We start from the raw sequence: 21,370 nt of genomic DNA, 5'->3' as shown, positions 1-21,370 counted from the left end.
CCCAAAATCCATGAAACAGGTGCGTAAACAAAAGGTACTTGCAACAATTCACAATAACTCAAAATTAGCCAATTGATATAGTCGGGTTAAATGAAAGGTATTTTCTATCAAAGTGTGCACACTGGTAATTAGTCGGTAATCATTTTAACCCAAAAACTCAAAGCGCAGGCCTGCTTCGTTGCCCGGGATTCCACACAGCAAAGTAAGGAACATCCTCAGTCCTTTCCTCACTGAGGAGGAGAAAAAAACAAAACAAAGTGGTACCTGGTCCCACAGAACTGGAAGGATTCCCTCCTACCAGTCTGACAGGCTCAGTCCGGGAACAGCTGATCGGCGACACCCGGAAACAGCTGATCGGCGACACTGCAGCACCAGCAGAGCGTTCTCCCCGTTGCCAGAGGAACTCTTGAGTTTTCCGGACACTCAGAGCTATCTGGTATCGTCTCGCTTTCTCCAGGTGGGAAACAGCAGGGTGAGCTACCTGGTCAGCTGTGGTAGCCGCCCCTGAAGCCGCTGTCCGGTGGTGAGGTGAACTAATCACTGAACTAGTGAGTGATCCTCCAGCTGTCAAAGCCACAGATCGCAACTTCGGGTGGAAGTTATCTGTTGCGCATCCAGCCGTCCTTTTACCGTCCTCTCCCAGATCGTCTCACCGACAGATCTGTCCACCGGGGCACGCAAAACACCCGCTTGCCTCCCTGTGTGCGGACCGGTGTGTCCGGATCGCCAACACCCCTCGAGTCTCCAGCTGACCTCCTAATTAAATCAACAACTCCTTTCGCCTGATCTCCGACGCTCCTTTCCCCGTCACAGGTGGAGGTTTACACAACGAATCAAAACAGAACAACATGAAGCATTGCTTCAAATGAAATAAAAAGGAACTTAAAAATCACAGACTTGAAATTGACATTTTAACTTAAATGAAATACATGAAAAAACATTATTTTAAACAATGTTCAACCTGGCTACAATCTTATTGTTTGTTTCACCGTATTTCACTGTTTTTACTCTTCTATTGTCTATTATGTGAAGCACTTTGGCTCCAGCCATGGCTGTTTTAAAGTGTCTATAAATAAAGGTGATTTGACTATAGACAAGACTGACTGTGAGTGGAGACAGGACTGACTGTGAGTGGAGACAGGACTGACTGTGAGTGGAGACAGGGCTGTGACTGGAGACAGGACTGACTGTGAGTGGAGACAGGACTGACTGTGAGTGGAGACAGGACTGACTGTGACTGGAGACAGGACTGTCTCTCCTTCAAGATCTTTCACTCTGATCTTGAGGAATATCCTTGTTGGTTTGACTTTCTTTTCAGAGTCTCTGTGGAACGCTGCGTCCTTCTACCAGGAATCCTCCACCCTGCTGTTCCCCACCCTGCGGACCGAGCTGGCCTCAGATATCTCCTTCTACTTCAAGACCAGTGCTCCTTCAGGGGTTTTCCTGGAGAACCTGGGCCACAGAGACTTCCTCCGGGTGGAGCTCAGCTGTGAGTGCACCCTTTTCTTCATCGTGCAGCGTTACTGTTTGATGAGAATAGTTTCAAAACGGAGCAGTCTGACCTCATTGTGCTCCATCAGCTCCGCCCGGTTCCAGCTGGAAGAGGCCTTCCCAGTATCGTATAGAAGCTTTTATTTGAGGGAGGAGGGATGATTTTTTTTTTCTCAGGAAATATGAGTCGTAATGTTTCTCTGTAGGTTCCTGCAGCATCAGAGGCTTGGTGAAATATTGACGAGCTGTCAGCTGAGCCTCCTCATAAATCCACTCAGGTCATCAAGCTCCCCCAGCAGTGTTGTATCACATTGCATCAGCCCGAGATGATAAAGTGGAACATAAAAAACAAGCATGAGATTCAATCTGACCTCGCTGTTTTTCTGTGTGTGTGTGTGTGTGTGTGTGTGTGTGTGTGTGTGTGTGTGTGTGTGTGTGTGTGTGTGTGTGTGTGTGTGTGTGTGTGTGTGTGTGTGTGTGTGTGTGTGTGTGTGGGGCCCCTCCCACCCAGCCCCCTCGGAGGTGACCTTCTCCTTTGAAGTGGGCAACGGGCCGTCCCTCCTGTCTGTCAAGTCCCACGTTCCCCTGAACGACCGCCAGTGGCACTTTGTGCGAGTGGAGCGCAGCGTGAAGGAGGCGTCGCTGCAGGTGGACCAGCTTCCTCTGCGCTTCCTGGAGGCTCCGGCTGACGGACACCGCCGCCTCCGCCTCAACACGCAGCTGTTTGTCGGTACGACTGCCCGGTCCCGTCACACACAATGACTCAACGAAGAAACTTTGCAGCATCGTCCTGACTTCAGTCCGACCTTGGCAACTTGTAGGAATGATGGGAGATTTTCACTTTTTGATACTTTTTGGAGATTAGATTAGACAGATATGCATTAATCACCTGTCCAGCAGCTCATGGAAACATCAAAACAGCAACCACAATTCCACTCAAACAGCAAAAACACAATAATAAATAGCAAAATAGCATATCTAAACTTCAAGTAAAATTAAACAGAAAACTGCTCGCTCCCTGACTAGTCCAGCTGTGGCAGAGGGGACATGTGATAAAGTGTGTGTGAGTGAAATCGGGGTGTGTGTGTGTGTGTGGAACAGTCAACGCGGACTCTGGTTATTGTTCTCAGGGATTTAATACACTGCCCCCGGACAGTATTCACAGCCTTTCACTTTTTCACATTGCTCTATGTTACAGCCTTATTCAAACATGTGTTGAATTCATTCTTTTAATTCAAAAGCCTACACACAACGATCCATACTGACAACGTGAAAAACGTTTCTTTGAGATTTTTGCAAATGTATAAAAAAAATCTGTCTTTTTGAATATGATGCCACAGGCCTGGCTCAGCGATCTTTGGGCAGCTTGGCCCTTTCCTCTTTGCAGCACCTCTCCAGCTCCATCAGGTTGATGGAAGCGTCTGACCAGTCTCCCAGTTCCTGCCACTGAAAAACATCCCCACAACATGATGCTGCCACCACCATGCTTTACTGTGGGGAGGGGATTGGCCTGGTGATGAGAGGTGGCTTTCACACCAAAGAGTTCCATCTTTGTCTCATCAGACCAGACGGGCGATCGTGACTCAGCGGCAGAGTCGGTCGTCCAATAACCGGAGGGGTGGTGGTTCAAATCCCACTCTATCCAAGCCATTGTCTTTGTGTCCTTTACCCACGTTGCCTTGTATGGATGGGCATGAATGCTGGTGGTGGTCGGAGGGGCCGTTGGCGTGTAATGGCAGCCAGGCCCCTGTCAGCAGCCCCAGTGCAGCTGTGGCTACAACGTAGCTTAGCATCGCTGGTGGAACTGGTGTGAATGAATCACGGTCTCCGGACGCGCGAAAAAAAGCGCCTTTTCCCAGGGGGTGTCTTCCGTCTGGCCATGTTTGGATTGTGTCGACTGCGGGACCTCAATGACAGGTTCTTAGTTTTTTATTTTTTAATGAATTTGCAAAAGTCTCAAAAACAATTTATTCATTATGTCATGTTGTGTGTAGAATTTTGAGGAAAACAATGAATTTAATCCAAGTTTGAATAAGGCTGTAACATAACAAAATATGGAAAAATTGAAATGCTGTGATGATCAGCTTCTCATTTGTCACTTTTATTTAGTTTTGTATGGAACTTTTTTAGTGAAAGTTGATTTTTAAGCACATCTTGGTCTTACATATTTATTAAGCATTTAAATTTTCAATCTGGCTGATGCATTGTCATGGCCGAGCCTGTCCATTGTGGCATCTGATCTTCATCTGATCACCATTTTGAGTCCCAGCTCTGTTTTTGTTTTCACGTCTCTCCCCTGATAAGTTGTGGAATTTAGATGAAATATTTTAGATAGATAGATCATTACAACACTGTACCAATTAATGTCTGAGCTAAATCTTCTGAATAAATCAGTCCTCATCAAAACCTAGAAATATTGATCATTTGAGTTTTAAAGCTTTAATTGCAGTGTGTTGACATTGTGTGACGTATCACTCACATTGAATTTGAATGTTCAATTTGAATTTGTATGCTTATTGTGGTTCAGAGAGGTTTGAAAGCATGTTCAAACGAATAGTTTTTGATAAACATGATGCTGGAGTTGAAATATCTTCAGTTGTATGTAAATAGTATTCCTGCTGTGATGTTATGTTACTGGTGAACAGCAATGATGACAAATTCATCTGGAAAAATGGAACCCTAAGCATTCATAATGACTGACAATGTTTTGTGGTGACTGTCAGATTTTTTAAATGATTTGAGGGATATCTTTGTCCTCCAGTGATTCTGAAGGTCCTAAACATTAAATCTCAAACTCCACACAAAGTAATAATGTGCCAAAGTTTGTATTCAGCTCATATTTCAGAGATCCATGGCTCATTTAAAAATAAAAATAAATATCCTCAAGCATCATTTAATCAAACTGGCATCTAAAGATTTAACATCATGACAAATATTCAATATTTAATAGATTTTATTTGGACTGAAGACTATTAAACTATGTAACTCAATAAGTAAATCCACTAGTGTTTTTATTTTTGATCTAAGTGTCCTGAGTGACTGAGGAGGGTTTGAGAATTAAACTGATGCCTGAGGCTAAATGATGAATACATTTCAGGAAACAGAAGCAGCCATGCTTCACCTGAACCGTATGATACACTCACTCAGTCATGAGAGTGGAGCAGCAGTTTAGTGTTGAAGGCTCAGTGAAACTGACTTGGTCTTAATCAGCATGCAATGATTGCTCCTCCTCCAGGGGGAGCAGCCTCTCAGGGGAGGGGCTTCCTGGGCTGCATCCGGACTCTCACCATCAACGGTGTGACCTACGACATGGAGGAGAAGGCCATGCTGACAGCAGGGGTGAGCTCTGGCTGTCCGGGGTACTGCAGCGGTTCCAGCAGCCTGTGCCACAACAGAGGGCGGTGCATCGAGAAGAGCAGCGGCTACACCTGCGACTGCTCCCAGTCTGCGTACGGAGGGCCCACCTGTAAGGAAGGTGAGCACAAATCCAACACCAGTCGATCCGAGCCAATCATAAACAGGATCAACCTGCACCACTCCCATAAACATGACTGACAGTGTCTTGAAATCTGGAGGAGCTTCTATTTTCACCTATCATCCAAACTTTTGGACGGGTTGCTCCAGTCCAGGTAGGTTGTATCATGAAGTAAGAGGTGGAGCGTCCAGAGTGGCAGCATTGCTGTTGATGATGCAGCGTTGCTGTTGATGTAAAGTTGCTGTGGATGATGCGGCGTTGCTCTTGATGATACATTGTTGCTGGTGATGATGCAGCATTGCTGTTTGTTTATGATGCAGCATTACTGTTGATGATGCGGCGTTGCTGTTGATGATGTATCGTTGCTGTTGATGATGTATCGTTGCTGTTGATGATGCGGCGTTGCTGTTGATGATGTATCGTTGCTGTTGATGATGCATTGTTGCTGTTGATGATGTATCATTGCTGTTGATGATGCGACATAGCTGTTGATGCGGCGTTGCTGTTGATGATGCGGCGTTGCTAGTCATGTTCCAGCATTGTTATTGAAGATACATCGTTTCTGTATATGATGCATCGTTCATGACATATGATGCATCGTTGCTGTTAATGCATTGTTGCTGTTGATGATGCATTGTTGCTGTCAATGATGCGGAGTTGCTGTTGATAATGCAGCCTTGGTGTGGATGATACAGCATTGCTGTTGATGATGCAGCCTTGGTGTGGATGATGCAGCATTGCTGTTGATGATGCATCGTTGCTTTTGATGATGCAGCGTTGCTCTTGATGATGCATCATTGCTGTTGATGATGCAGTGTTGCTGTTCATGATGCGGTGCTTCTGTTGATGATGCGGCATTGCTCTTGATGATGCGGCGTTGCTCTTGATGATGCGGCATTACTGTGTATGATGCAGCGTGTTTGTTGTTGTTGATAATGCAGCGTTGATGTTGATGATGCATCGTTGCTGTTCATGATGCATTGTTGATGTTGATGATGCATCGTTGCTGTTCATGATGCATTGTTGGTGTTGATGATGCATCGTTGCTGTTGATGCAAAGTTCCTGTGGATGGTGCAGCATTGCTATTGATGATGCATCGTTGCTGTTGATGATGCGACATAGCTGTTGATGCAGCGTTGCTGTTGATGATGCGGCGTTGACGACTGATGATGCAGCGTTGCTGTTGATGATGCGGCATTGCTGTTGATGGTGCATCATTGTTGTTGATAATGTGGCGTTTCTTTTGATGATGCAGCGTTTCTGTTGATGCAGCATTGTTGTTGATGATACAGCATTGCTGTTGATTATGTGGTGTCGCTGTGGATGATGCGGCGTTGCTGTCAATGATGCAGAGTTGCTGTCAATGATGCAGCATTGCTGTTGATGTAAAGTCGCTGTGCATGATGCAGCATTGCTGTTGATGATGCATCGTTGCTGTTGATGATGTAGCGTTGCTGTTGATGATGCATCGTTGCTGTTGATGATGCGACATAGCTGTTGATGCCGCGTTGCTGTCGCTTATGTGGTGCTGATGACTGATGATGCATCGTTGCTGTTGATGATGCATCGTTGCTGTTGATGATGCAGCGTTGCTGTTGATTATGCTTCGTTGCTGTTGATGATGCGGTGTTTCTGTTGATGATGCGGCGTTGCTCTTGATGATGTGCCGTTGCTCTTGATGATGCGGCATTACTGTGTATGATGCAGCGTTGTTGTTGATAATGCAGCGTTGATGTTGATGATGCATCATTGCTGTTCATGATGCATTGTTGGTGTTGATGATGCATCGTTGCTGTTGATGCAAAGTTCCTGTGGATGATGCAGCGTTGCTCTTGATGATGCAGCTTTAGTGTTTATGATGCTTCGTTGCTGTCAATGATGCGGCGTTGCTGTTGATGATGCGGCATTGCTGTTGATGATGCGGCATTGCTGTTGATAATGCAGCATTGCTGTTGCTGATGTTGCGTTGCTGATGTTGCATTGCTGTTCATTATGCATCGTTGCTGTTCATGATGCAAAGTTTCTGTGGATGATGCAGCGTTAGTGTTTATGATGCTTCGTTGCTGTCAATGATGTGGAGTTGCTGTTGATGTAGTGTTGCTGTTGATGATGTAGCGTTGCTGTTGATGATGCCTCATTGCTGTTGATGATGTAGCGTTTCTGTTGATGATGCATCGTTGATGTGGATGATGCAGCGTTGCTGTTGATGATGCAGCATTGCTGTGGATGATGCAGCGTTGCTGTTGATGATGTGGCATTGCTGTTGATGATACATCATTGCTGTTGATGATGCAACATAGCTGTATGCGGCGTTGCTGTCGATGATGCAGCATTGACGACCGATGATGCATCGTGCTATTGATGAGGCAGCGTTGCTGTTGATGATGCAGTGTTGCTGTTGATGATGCATCGTTGCTGTTGATGATGCGCCGTTGCTGTTGATGCAAAGTTGCTGTGGATGATGCAGCGTTGCTCTTGATGATACAGCGTTACTGTTTATAATGCGCTGTTGCTGTCAATGATGCGGCGTTGCTGTCAATGATGCGGCCTTACTGTTTATGATGCAGTGTTACTGTCAATGATGCGGAGTTGCTGTTGATGATGCATCATTGCTGTTGATGATGTGACATAGCTGTTGATGCGGCGTTGATGTTGATGATGCGGCGTTGACGACTGATGATGCATCGTTGCTGTTGATAATGCAGCGTTGTTGTTGATGGTGCATCGTTTCTGTTGATGATGTGTCATTGATGACTGATGATGCGGCGTTGCTGTTGATGATGCGGCGTTGCTGTTGATGATGTAGCATTGCTGTTGATGATGCATCGTTGCTGTTGATGATGCGGCATTGCCGTTGATGATGCGGCATTTCTGTTGATGATGCAGCATTGCTGTTGATGATGTAGCGTTGCTGTTGATGATGTAGCGTTTCTGGTGATGATGTGGTGTTGCTGTTGATGATGCTGCATTGCTGTTGATGATTCATTGTTGGTGTTGATGATGCATAGTTGCTGTTGATGATTTGGCATTGCTGTTGATAATGCAGCGTTGCTGTTGCTGATGTTGCGTTGCTGTTCATGATGCATCGTTGCTGTTCATGATGCATCGTTGCTGTTGAAGCAGCGTTGATGACTGATGATGCAGCGTTGATGACTGATGATGCAGCGTTGATGACTGATGATGCAGCATTGCAGTGTTGGTATTGATGATGCAGGAATCAGGTTCCTGTTTCCTAAAAACAGTTCAAGTATCAAGTCATTCAACCACAAGAAAGTTTAACGGTTTGACTTTGAGATTTCAAAGGAGTTTTGACACAGAAGATGGCAATAATCCTGGATAGTTTTTCGAAGTATTGCTTTAAAACTTGCATTTGTGGAGTGCTCACTGTACACACGCACTGCTTTCTGGAAGTGTTCTTCAGCCCATGCAGTGATTTAAACCACTGAAACCGTCAGCCACTGAAGTTTCTCTTGCTTCTGTCGAGATTATCACTGCAGATGAAGACATCTTCAAACTCTTCATGATTCTACATTGTGGTAGTTTTCTTCTGGACTTGGTCCCTAGTTTGAAGATGTAATTTGTCACAAAGACAAGATGTTTGTCTCTTTTTCTATCCAGCCCTGTTTCAACTTGTTAATCTATTGCTGCCATCAAATGCAGAATAAGCTCATATTTCCATGAAGTCTTCAAATGTCTGTTTCAACAGCAGATACTATGATAATGTTCGATTGGGACAATCATACTGTTACATTCAAATACTGTGAATGCAGTTTCGTGTGAGTTTGTCTCTGTGATGAGCACAAAATCATGAGAGGCTGAAAAAGAAGCAATAACAGAATAATCTGATGTGTGTGTCAAACACAGGGAGATAACTGCGAGGTGTGTGTGGTTATTCTGGGGTTCGGCTGTTATTTGCTGGTGATTTAATGAAGATAAACACTGTGAGCTGTCGTTTGTAATGCCAGAGAGTTCTGCCAAGGCACTTCTCAGAGTTGAGACTGCCGTCTTTTGATGGCTGCATCGATTCAAGAAAGAAGAAGCAACTGGTAATATCCCATACAGCAGCAGTAAACAGCAGATAATGTCAGCTGTCAGCAGCAACCATCCCAATTTGCCAGCTAATCCTCCGTGAGGAATGGAATCCTCCAGTTTTTTACATTTTTAGCAGGCAACATGTGCATTCGGTTTTCCAGGTGAGGCTTATCACATCTTGATATTCTGCAGGAATAAACCAAAAGACTGGACTAACTGTCAGAAACATTACTGTACACATCACATAGGTGTTTCATATACTGATGATATAACAATGAACTTGAGCAGACCAATCCAGTCTCAAACATGTTCCAGACTCATATCCTGTGTATACTCAATGGTTGTGATGGTCTCAAGGCCTTCCTCTACCCAGAGCTGTCTGCTGTACATGCAGTCGATGAAAAAACACGACTGACGAACTCACACAGACCATAATAATCAGTGGGCTGCCACGTTTGATTTCCCACTAAGTGAAGTCACTTCAGATGAATGTGTGAATCAGCCGCAGACTGCATGACTCACACAGCTCCACCACATACAAACATGCACGTTGTTCAAATGTTTTCATTACAGGGAGAGTTAAGAGTAAAGTATCTCCACTTCAGTTTTGAAGAAGTAACTATAATCCAATACACAATAGTAGTATGTGGCAGTGATGAACAGAACTGATGCTTGAATAGAGATTCTGATCCTTTGTACGAGTTTGTTTCTGATTGTTCATCAGAGATACTGTATGTGGACCTTTTTCATGGTAACTGCATAGTTTGTCAGTTCGACTCAGTGTTTCCGTGAGTTACTGTTCAGAACAGCAGCAGTGTTTGTACATTTTCTACTCATGTGTTGAACTGTACTGTGCAGGATGTGTGGGTTGTTTCACTCACTTCCTGCTGTTAGTCAGTCTGAGTTTGTCTTAGACTGAACTACTAAAATAATGTGACGTTATTGAAGTTGAACACTTTGCTTGAATTGTATGAAATGTTTTGTAAAAAAATTGTGAAATGACTTTTCTTTAATCAACCAATTTGAAACTTGTAAAACCATTTAAGTATTTCTCTTCATCGTCCATTACCCTGTTATACTCCCATGAACACTGCTACAGCAACTCTACCACATAAATTCATAATTAAACAGGATTTACATTAAGATACATATTACATCCGATCACACACTCATAAAGACGAAGGAAAAGGACACTGATGTAGTTTAAATATGTGTCATTTAGTGCTCGAGTGCTGGCAGCCATCTGGGATGAGGACATTCACTTTTGTTGATAAAGGCAGACAATTCCAATAGTCGGAACTCACTGAACACAGTTTCACTTGTTTTCATGACAAACCACAGGCAGATACAATCAAAACAAAGAAGGAATTTACATTAACATTGAAAACAAACAAAATTACTCCTGAGTGTGAGAGCGCAGCCATTTTCACTCTTGTAACAGTTTGTCCATTGTGACAACAGTATAATACTACTCTAGATTGCTTTGTATTTGAATAATAGCCCAGTTTTAATTACTTTTAAAAAAAACGTGCTTGTGATTTAGATTCTTCTGATTCCTTGTCTGGATTGTGCCAACTCTCCACTACCCAATTACACAACGAACCCACTAACCATTGCACCAATAGCTAATCACAATAGCACTAATAGCCTTAATTGTCATGATCCTCCCCCCATTCGGCATCGGCGGCCAATGTCCAGAACTCAATGGAGTAGTCGGCTACGGAACGGGGACCCTGGCGGATATAGAGCAGTCCTTGGGTTGCGTTAGTGGAGTGAGATGGATGGTCAAAAACTGCTTTAAACTTGGCGAGAAACTGAGCATGGGACAAAGAGTCAAGTGGCGTGTGAGAGTAGCATGCCGGAGTCCACTGCAGAGCTCGTCCTCGAAGTAGGCTTATATTGTCTCTGTATGTATAATAAGATTCGGTAATCTTATGGCAGTCTATGGGGTCGGCTAGTGGCTGCAGAGCGAAGACCATGCTACACTGCAGTAGGAATCCTCGACACTTCTCCGTCTCCCCGGAGAAGTGCTCAGGCGTCGGCGTGGAGACAGGAGCGCAGGAAGCACCAAGCGTGACGGGCATGGCGATGGCAGGCTGGGGAGGTGAAGAAGCCGCTGACACTGGGACAGCCGAGGAACCTTCGGACCGCTTGGTCAATAAGGTGATTTGTTCACGAAGTTGGCGACTCTCTGCCAGCAGCGTGTTGAGAGCCTGGCTGTGCTGATCCAGGAGGGCGCCCTGGGCTGCCAGGATCCGACGTCGAGGGGGGTCTCCATCTGCCGCTCCCGCGGGGCTCAGGTTTTGGTCAGATCTTTCTGTCATGTTGCGAGGCTGAGTGAACCCACAATGCAGAAATGAACAGGCGGAAACTGTCTCTGGGTCTGAGGCTGGGAAACTCCAGAACCTCGTTTTATTTCAAAAAGCGAAACACACAAAACCACTGTGGCAGGCTCGGTGGATCCCGGCGGGGATAACACCACTGGGAAGACTGGACAGGTGGAAGGTAGCTGGTCCTGGCCACAGGTAAAAAATGACAGGATCAAAAACTCACCCAAAGTATCAAACTCAAATTCTTCAGCAGCTGCTGGACTCAAAAAACTACAACAAAGGACAAGGCGGGGGTGAAACAAAAAGCACAGCAACCAGGCTGAAAAACATGACAAAAATAAGGAGCAGCCTCAAAAGGACTGTCTGGTTAAGTGAAGGTAACAAACGGCTTCACACAAAACGTAATTCTCAATAGTTCACACTTAATACGAAGACTATGATAAACTGGGCTTGACGAGAGGTCCCTACCTAGGCAGGTAAAGTGACGATCTGACGACTAGTGGAAGGCTGCCTGCAGCTTCAGCTGTGAGTGGGTTATTGGTAACAGGTGAGAGTACTGATGAGCTGGAGCTGCTACGCCTCCTGGGAAGAGCAGGAAGGAGGAACAACACAGCAGGCAGACCAACACACAGGCACATGCAAGGATCATGATAGTACCCCCCCTCCTTAACGGGCGCCTCCTGGCACCCCAGGCTTGTTTGGGTGGTGTCGGTAAAAGTCTGTAACAAGGGTGTTGTCCATAATAAAAGATTGCGGAACCCAGGTGCGCTCCTCTGGACCGTACCCCTCCCAGTCCACCAAAAATTGGTGGACTGTCGTCTGACTAGTCGTCAGATGCCCCATGTCCCAGCAACGAGACTCCAAGAGGCGGCGAACCGTGTACACCGGACCGCCATCCAAGAGCCTGGGGGGTGGAGAGGCGATGGCAGCCCTGGGCGCCCTCCTGGATCAGCACAGCCAGGCCCTCAACACGCTGCTGGCAGAGAGTCGCCAACTTCGTGAACAAGGGGCGAGTCCATAGCTCTGACATCTCCACAGGCTTAACTTGAGACACATGGAATGTGGAGTGAACGCGCATGGAGCGTGGTAACCTTAAACAGACAGCAGAGGGGTTAATGATCTTTTCAATAACAAAGGGTCCGATGAACCTCGGTGACAGTTTCTTGCATTCAGAGCGTAGTGGAATGTTCTTGGTTGACAACCAGACAGATTGACCTGGAGTGTAGGTAGAGGCGGCAGAGCGGCGTCGGTTGACAATCCTCTTGTTCTTGGACCCTGTCCTCACCAGAGCCGAACGAGCATTCCGCCACAACCGGCGGCAGCGACGCAGGTGGTGGAGAACGTACAGAACGTACTCGGTCTCCTGAGCCGGGAAAAGCGGCGGCTGGTACCCCAGGGACGCCGCAAACGGGGACATGCCTGTCGCCGAGGAGGTGTGGGAATTATGGGCGTACTCCACCCATGGCAACTGGTCACACCAGGACAAAAGGTGTGACTCCAACACACACCCTAAGGTGGCTTTGAGGTCCTGATTGGTCCGTTCTGCCTGTCCGTTGCTCTGTGGGTGGAATCCTGAAGACAGACTGACCGTAGCTCCAAGAGCAGAAGCAAAACTGGGGTCAGAGGAGAGGGACATAATGGTAAAGAGTGACATCATAGAGGAGAGGGACATCATGGTAGAGAGTGACATCATGTGGTCAGAGGAGAGGGACATCATGAAGGAGAAGGACATCATGGGGTCAGAGGAGAGGGACATCATGGTAGAGAGTGACATCATGTGGTCAGAGGAGAGGGACATCATGAAGCAGAAGGACATCATGGGGTCCGAGGAGAGGGACATCATGAAGTAGAGGAACATTATGGGGTCAGAGGAGAGGGACATCATGGAGGCCAGCGGAGAGTGACATCATGGAGGAGAGTGACATCATGGAGGAGATTGACATCATAGAGGAGAGGGACCTCATGGTGGAGAGGGACATAATGGTAGAGAGTGACATCATGGGGTCAGAGGAGAGGGACATCATGAAGGAGAGGGACATTATGGTAGAGAGTGACATCATGGGGTCAGAGGAGAGGGACATCATGGAGGCCAGCGGAGAGTGACATCATGGAGGAGAGGGACATCATGGTGGAGTGTGACATCATAGAGGAGAGTGACATCATAGAGGAGAGTGACATCATAGAGGAGAAGGACATCATGGTGGAGAGTGACATCATGGTGGAGAGTGACATCATGGTGGAGTGTGACATCATAGAGGAGAGTGACATCATGGTGGAGTGTGACATCATAGAGGAGAGTGACATCATAGAGGAGAGGGACATAATGGTAAAGAGTGACATCATAGAGGAGAGGGACATCATGGTAGAGAGTGACATCATGTGGTCAGAGGAGAGGGACATCATGAAGGAGAAGGACATCATGGGGTCAGAGGAGAGGGACATCATGGTAGAGAGTGACATCATGTGGTCAGAGGAGAGGGACATCATGAAGCAGAAGGACATCATGGGGTCCGAGGAGAGGGACATCATGAAGTAGAGGAACATTATGGGGTCAGAGGAGAGGGACATCATGGAGGCCAGCGGAGAGTGACATCATGGAGGAGAGTGACATCATGGAGGAGATTGACATCATAGAGGAGAGGGACCTCATGGTGGAGAGGGACATAATGGTAGAGAGTGACATCATGGGGTCAGAGGAGAGGGACATCATGAAGGAGAGGGACATTATGGTAGAGAGTGACATCATGGGGTCAGAGGAGAGGGACATCATGGAGGCCAGCGGAGAGTGACATCATGGAGGAGAGGGACATCATGGTGGAGTGTGACATCATAGAGGAGAGTGACATCATAGAGGAGAGTGACATCATAGAGGAGAAGGACATCATGGTGGAGAGTGACATCATGGTGGAGAGTGACATCATGGTGGAGTGTGACATCATAGAGGAGAGTGACATCATGGTGGAGTGTGACATCATAGAGGAGAGTGACATCATAGAGGAGAGGGACATCATGGAGGAGTGTGACTGCTAAATAATGCTCATTTTTGTAAAAAGAAAATACTGTTAATCGGATTCTACATTGTTCACCTGCACTGTAATGAATTACATTTACTTTTGTTGTATCCCATTGACGTACATATAATCTGTTACTCCCCCGTTACTCTCTAGTATGATGATTCAACGTGTTTGAATCTTTTTTAAATGTCACTTGGTTCTTCATTTAGAGGCGATTGATTGGCAAAACGACCCTCTGACACTCACAGCCTTGTGGTCTTTATAGAAATGACGATCCGTTGTGCGTGCTGGGACTTTGACACTGTGAGGCCTCCTCAGGCTTGAGTTGAGTGTTTGCTATTGGAGGGGAAGTGCATGGAATGGACCGCAGCCTTTTCTTTATGAGAAGCAACACAACCCTGAAGCATCTGTCCAATTGATTGGTAGCAAGGACCACAGACGTCCTCATTGATTACTGCACATCTTCAGCCTGATTAGGGAGTCACTGAATGTCTTTCCCTATCACAGCACCAGTGCTCGCATACTGCTCCTTTATCCTTAAACAAAGGTGCAGAGGACACATCGTTGTGAATTGGAAGCTTCTTCAAATCATCCTGGCTTCATTTTGAACTGGGCTTACTGTTCTGAAAGTTAAAGATTCAGTTCCAGACGAGCGTTCAATAAAGGTTCATTGCCCGTAAAAGCATCTAAGCAGAACTTTACTAACTCTGTCTCAACAAAACAAAATGCACATGTGAAGTATCTTCTTCTGGTTGTCACATTTTACACGAACATCACCAAAATAAATAACGTCTCATTTCCCTGTACTTCACACACACATTAACCATTGCTTTAAACTGTAAGATGAATTAATGAATTTCAACACCTAAACCAAATCAATTCACTACAGCCTCCCGCCTGATGAACCGCTGTTCATCATATTTGAACACATTTAAGCAATTTCTAAAGGATATATCAGCAGAACAGGTCTCCTCAACACACTGCCCGAGGCAGTACGAACAGTACAGGAACAAATCAGTCCATCTCTTCTTGGAAGCAGATCATTTATCCGACCCAGCTTGTACATCTGTCTGGGTGAGTTGTCTTCTCCCATCTGGACGACGTCTCCCACCTTCAGCATGGTGGGCATAGGAAGCTCACGTCTGTGAGCAGATCTTAAGTCCATCAAGTAGTCCTTTCGCCAGCTGCTCCAGAAATGGGTTCAAAGTTTCTGCCGGTACTTCCGTCTCCTGGTTCTGTCCTCTCTGCTCGTATTGGCTGCCTGAGATGAAGTCTTTGGTGGCAAAGAGGTGAGTCTTCTCCCCACCAGGAACTGTATATGTAACCCTAACTGTGTATGTGGCTGGGGATCATTTACATAAGAGAGGGGCCTGGAATTAACACAGCTTCTACCTCCGAGAGCACTGGAACTAATTCCTCAAAACTAAGACAAGGCCTTTCCTAAGATCTTCAAAGGTGTTTTCACTGACCTGACAAGTCTTTCCCAGATGCCACCCCACCATGCAGTTCTCTCCATTTGCAATGGATTCCCTTGTCTGTGAAAAACTCTGTTAACTCTGACCCCCTGACTGCCAAAGTTCTGTTAAATCTTGTCTGAAAAAAATGATCTTACATAGCCCTCGCCTTGCAATGAATCTCTCTAAGGCTAATAGAAAACTTTCAGTTGTCTGATTTGAAACTGTCCTCGGAGCCACGTTGTCACCCTAACCCTGACCCTAACCCCAGTAGGGTGTCCAAAGGCAAACTGGTCCTAGGTGACGAGTCAGACTAAAAGCGGTTCAAAAAGCCCCTATGGTTAAACAACCAAAGAGAAAAGTGACGTTGCCTGGTAAGGTGCAGCCGGGGCCTCCCCCTGGGGTTGGGGCTCGTACGCCAGCACCTGGTGGCCGGGCCCAGCTCGAAGGGAAGACGCGGGTCCCTCTTTCTCTTCCTCCTGTGAGCCCACCACCCACAGAGGCCACCGTAGGGGTCAGTGCAGTGTGGATTGGGTGGCAGTCTCTGTCACAAGCCTGGGCATCCCTGTGTAGACTGCTGCCTCCGTGGCCCGGCCCCAGATAAACGGAAGACAATCGATTGATGGATGAATAAATTCGTTATTTATTCATGAGTAATACAAACGGCACCTCTGGGAATCTGGAAATAGCTAATTGCCGAACTATGTCATTTGGAAAAAGGTTTATTTATGTTAGTTAACATTTCTGTGTAAGAATATAGCAATCTACTAAACAGCAAACGCTATGTACAGTGTGTGTGTGTGTGTGTGTGTGTGTGTGTGTGTGTGTGTGTGTGTGTGTGTGTGTGTGTGTGTGTGTGTGTGTGTGTGTGTGTGTGTGTGTGTGTGTGTGTGTGTGTGTGTGTGTGTGTGGCAATGCTGTAAATGTGTCCACCGGGTGATGGATGAGTCGGTTGAACCCATCCAAGGGGTGGGGGGGGGTGGTATCTGGTTGCTTAGCAACCAGATACACAGGACACTCATGCACAGTGGGTGTCTCACCAAAGGTGGTGGACGTGCTCACCGATGCAGAGCTGAGATGCTGTGCCGACGAAAAGACGCCCACTTTGTACCATAAATGTTCAATGCAAAGGGCCTCGTCAATAGTTTTGCATCTCATTCAGCCTGTTGACCGCCGGCATAGGACACAAAATCCTGGAAGAAAAGATGAAGAAAATTAATGAAATGAATTAAAATGATCAATTTTATGGAGAAAGAAATAATCATGGAGGAGGTGGAGTTCAGGAAATGATCTTATCTGAAGGTGGAGGCCAGAGGAGAGTGACGCCATGGGGGTCAGAGGAGAGTGACATCATGGGGGTCAGAGGAGAGTGACATCATGGGGTCAGAGGAGAGTGACGCCATGGGATCAGAGGAGAGTGACGTCATGGGGTCAGAGGAGAGTGACATCATGGGGTCAGAGGAGAGTGACGTCATGGGGTCAGAGGAGAGTGACGCCATGGGGTCAGAGGAGAGTGACATCATGGGGGTCAGAGGAGAGTACCTGGGGGTGGCGGTCCTCCTTAGGGTCGCCGTCCCCCCCCTGCTGTTTTATGGCCTGTTGTCTCTTGGTTCTAACGCGCAGTCCATGGCGGAGCGAGATGGTACAGTAATAATGCAAAGCACACCCAGACCCCACTCTGTCTCGTGGTCCCACCACAGAAAGTACCGTTAAAATGTAGGTGGGGCTGTGAACGACTCGGGGACGTGTCGAGTGAGGAACACTGAAGCTGGGCGCAACTCTGCGATCATCCGATTCGTTCTCTGTGACACAGTGAGAACTTTCTTCTTGTGAACAGCCGCATCCAGCTCCTGCTGAAGCTCCGCCCCTCCTGCTACTGAGAGGAGGAGCTCCTGCTGAAGCTCCGCCTCCTGTTACTGAGGGGAGGAGCTCCTGCTGAAGCTCCGCCCCTCCTGTTACTGAGAGGAGGCGCTCCTGCTGAAGCTCCGCCCCTCCTGTTACTGAGAGGAGGAGCTCCTGCTGAAGCTCCGCCTCCTGTTACTGAGAGGAGGAGCTCCTGCTGAAGCTCCGCCCCTCCTGTTACTGAGAGGAGGAGCTCCTGCTGAAGCTCCGCCCCGCCTGTTACTGAAAGGAGTGTCTGCACCCCGTTGAAAGACGCCATGTTTCAACAAACCAGTTCACAAAACAACCAGTGAGCAACGCGGCGGCTGTAAACAACAATGGAGGGTTTATAGTTGATGAAATATTTCAGTATTGAGGGTCCAGAGTGACGATGGTCACTGACCAATCAGCAGACGGCTGTGTTGTAGCTCCTCCTCACAGAGCCTTCCTCAGTGCTAGGTAGCTCAACGGAGGGGTAGCGGAAAATCATAGCCGGTGGTCGTGGTTTTTTCCGTACCATCCACAACTTTTTTGTTTGGACCACGAGAAAACACGTCCTGCCCCGTCTTGCCCCGTCTTGCCCCGTCTTGCCCCGTCTTGCCCTGGCACGAAAAGTGTGGTGGATCCACAACTTTATGTCTCTCCCTCTGGGGGAGAGGAACTGTATTTGTGAGCGTGGGTTGGCCCCCAACACCACAAGCAGTGTTTTGTCTTTCACAAAAGAACCTTCTCCCTGTTTTCATCCATCTTTGCTCCTCAAAACATGGACACGTTGTTTGGGAAATGTTCATGTGCCTTTAGAAAAAGGCCCTTTTTTAAAAATAACAATTTTCCTCCTGTGGCCAGAGGCAGAGCGTCTGTGGAGGATTCATCAAGTCATGCAGCTCTAGACCATCAGGGATTTTTCTTATTCCTAAAAAAAAAGCTTGGAAGTATCTGGTTATGACGAGGGTGATAACATGGGAGCACTATTTTCGTTTCCCTGCACCGTCTGACCATCTGCAGTGTGTCTCACACCCTCGGTCCTCGCTCACACTGTCTGTGCTCCTCTGTCTCACAAAGTCAAATAATACAAAATAAATGTAAAGGAAAAGTGAACTTCGGCATTCTCCCTGTGTGTCTGTCTTAATATGACAGAAGAAGGCCAGCACCACCACAGACAGGGATCTGAGATTAAAGTCGGGATGCTGAAAAGTCAGGAAAGTCAGGTGATCTGGAAAAGAAGAAAGGAGAATAAAATAACAAGTAAAAAATATTGTGAGGAAAATAGTCAGAGTTTAGAAATAAAACACTAGAATTTTGAGTACAAGTCAGAATTTTGAAAAAAAAAAAGTAAAACCTTTAAGAAAATATAAAAGGTCACAATTACAGAATCATTATGATTAGGGATTATTATGAATTATTCAATTGAATATTAAATTTTCCTTTACAGAATAAAGTTCACGTGTCTATTATCATAACATTAGAACTCACATTAGCTGTCAGGACTGTGTCGGTCAGTTAAATGAGTCACTCATTAAGTTCAGCAGTAGTTTCATCAGCTAATGGGAGGAAGATCCTCTATAACCTGGATGTTATTGGAGGGAGATGCTCTATAGCCTAGATGTTATTGGAGGAAGATGCTCTATAAGCTGGATGCTATTGGAAGGAGATGCTCTATAACCTAGATGTTATTGTAGGGAGATGCTCTATAACCTGGATGTTATTGGAGGAAGGTGCTCTATAACCTGTGTGTTATTGGATGAAGATGCTCTATAACCTAGATGTTATTGGAGGGAGATGCTCTATAACCTGGATGTTATTGGAGGGAGATGCTCTATAACCTCGATGTTATTGGAAGGGAGATGCTCTATAACCTGGAGGAAGATGCTCTATAACCTAGATGTTATTGGAGGAGATGCTCTATAAACTGGATGTTATTGGAGGAAGATGCTCTATAACCTAGATGTTATTGGATGAAGATGCTCTATAACCTGGGTGTTGTTGGAAGGAGATGCTCTATAACCTGGGTGTTATTGGAGGGAGATGCTCTATAACCTGGATGTTATTGGAGGGAGATGCTCTATAATCTAGAGGTTATTGGAGGGAGATGCTCTATAACCTGGATGTTATTGGAGGGAGATGCTCTATAACCTAGAGGTTATTGGAGGGAGAAAGCCACTTTGCAGTTATTGTACCGACAATGAACACAAAGCGCTCTGTGTGAGATCAGGAGTTACTCTGATGGTGAGCTCATCTGTGTGTGTGTGTGTGTGTGTGTGTGTGTGTGTGTGTGTGTGTGTGTGTGTGTGTGTGTGTGTGTGTGTGTGTGTGTGTGTGTGTGTGTGTGTGTGTGTGTGTGTGTGTGTGTGTGTGTGCGTGTGCGTGTGCGTGTGCGTGTGCGTGTGCAGAGGTGTCGGTGTCCTTTGACAGAGAGTCCTCGGTCACCTTCACGTTCCAGGAGCCGTTCTCGGTGATGCAGAACCGAAGCTCTCAGGCCTCCAGTGTTTCCAGGGAGAGCAGCAGCCGAGCCAGAGAGGACGTGGCCTTCAGCTTCATCACCTCACAGAGCCCTGCTATGCTGCTGAGCATCACCACCTTCAGCCAGCAGTACATCGCCGTCATCCTGGCTCGAAATGGTACACAGCGTCTGAAATTCCTCTCCACGCTGGCACTCGGCACATCAAAGATCTGTATCAGCCCCACTTCACCTCCACAGCAGAGCAGCCTGCGGGCCATGCAGTGACCCTCTGTCACGGCAAATCAACCTTTTTATAAATCATATGAAAATTTATTTCGTTTTTTTTGATGTATTGGTGAACCAGACTCCTTTTAAAAAGCGTTTGTGTTTTTCTGAAAATGGCTAAAATAGATCTCACATTTATCAGTTTCAGCCACAGCTTTATTTTCTAAAGTGTGATTCTTTATCCATTTTAACTTTGCATACTAGTTAACAAAGGTGACGGATTAGATAGAGAACGCAATCAGACAAAATTGCCGAGAACAGCTAAAAAGGAAAAACTACCAAAATATCGAAAAGGGTCAAAACGGTTCAAACTTCTAAAAGTGCTAAAAGAGCGCAATGTCTGTCAACGTTTCTTCAGAGCAGATAAAGTAACTCAAATGATTAAAACTGTTAAAACCATTTAAAAAAAGAGCAGGATTGCTAAATTGCCTAAAAATGGTGATAAACGCTAAAACACATCAAATTTCAACATATACACTGACATAGTGTATAGTGTCATGGATCCAATCGAAGATCGCAGTTTTGCGTGTAAAGTCAGAGTACTGTATGTAGAGCTGTGTTCTCCCCTCTGGACGAGTGCGGTATTACCTGGTACCACCATGTCAGCAACAGACCCTTTGTCTCCATGACAACAAAATAGTCCATGACAGTGTCATCCACTCATAAAATTTCCCATCCTTGGACCACTTCTGATGGACACTGACCACAAAAACTGCAGTTTTAAACCTTCAGCCAGCTTTAACACGATGTATCCCACCAACAGGTACCATGACAGGAGATCTGCTATTTATGTTTCTTGTCCGTGACTATACTGGTACAACTGATTGGTATAAATACATATAGGTCCTATTTATGTATTTTTCTATTAACGGGTAAATATAAATGTTAAATAGGTTGGTTGCTCAGATTTATAAAAAACAAATGATAATTCCATGTGAAGTCCACAGAGACCATTTGAATAGAAATA

At 46.1% G+C, this 21,370-nt stretch overlaps 1 protein-coding gene across 1 annotated transcript in view; it reads left to right on the top strand.

The window, feature by feature from the left end:
• LOC308119737 (contactin-associated protein-like 5) overlaps positions 1-21,370 on the top strand; it is a gene marked incomplete at its 3' end in the record, with an annotated part of 169,874 nt that overhangs the window by 134,003 nt on the left and 14,501 nt on the right. Inside the window, exons 16-19 of the mRNA XM_080479887.1 lie at positions 1,319-1,489; positions 2,003-2,221; positions 4,727-4,966; positions 20,069-20,296. Coding sequence (XP_080336013.1) covers positions 1,319-1,489; positions 2,003-2,221; positions 4,727-4,966; positions 20,069-20,296 — 858 coding nt within the window. The remainder of the gene's footprint in view (positions 1-1,318; positions 1,490-2,002; positions 2,222-4,726; positions 4,967-20,068; positions 20,297-21,370) is intronic.

The sequence above is a fragment of the Lipophrys pholis genome (genome assembly GCF_963383615.2).
Source record: "Lipophrys pholis genome assembly, chromosome: 14".
Lineage (NCBI taxonomy): Eukaryota > Metazoa > Chordata > Actinopteri > Blenniiformes > Blenniidae > Lipophrys > Lipophrys pholis.
Note: the sequence above shows the minus strand (reverse complement) of the source record. Positions and strands in the feature narration are given on the sequence as shown.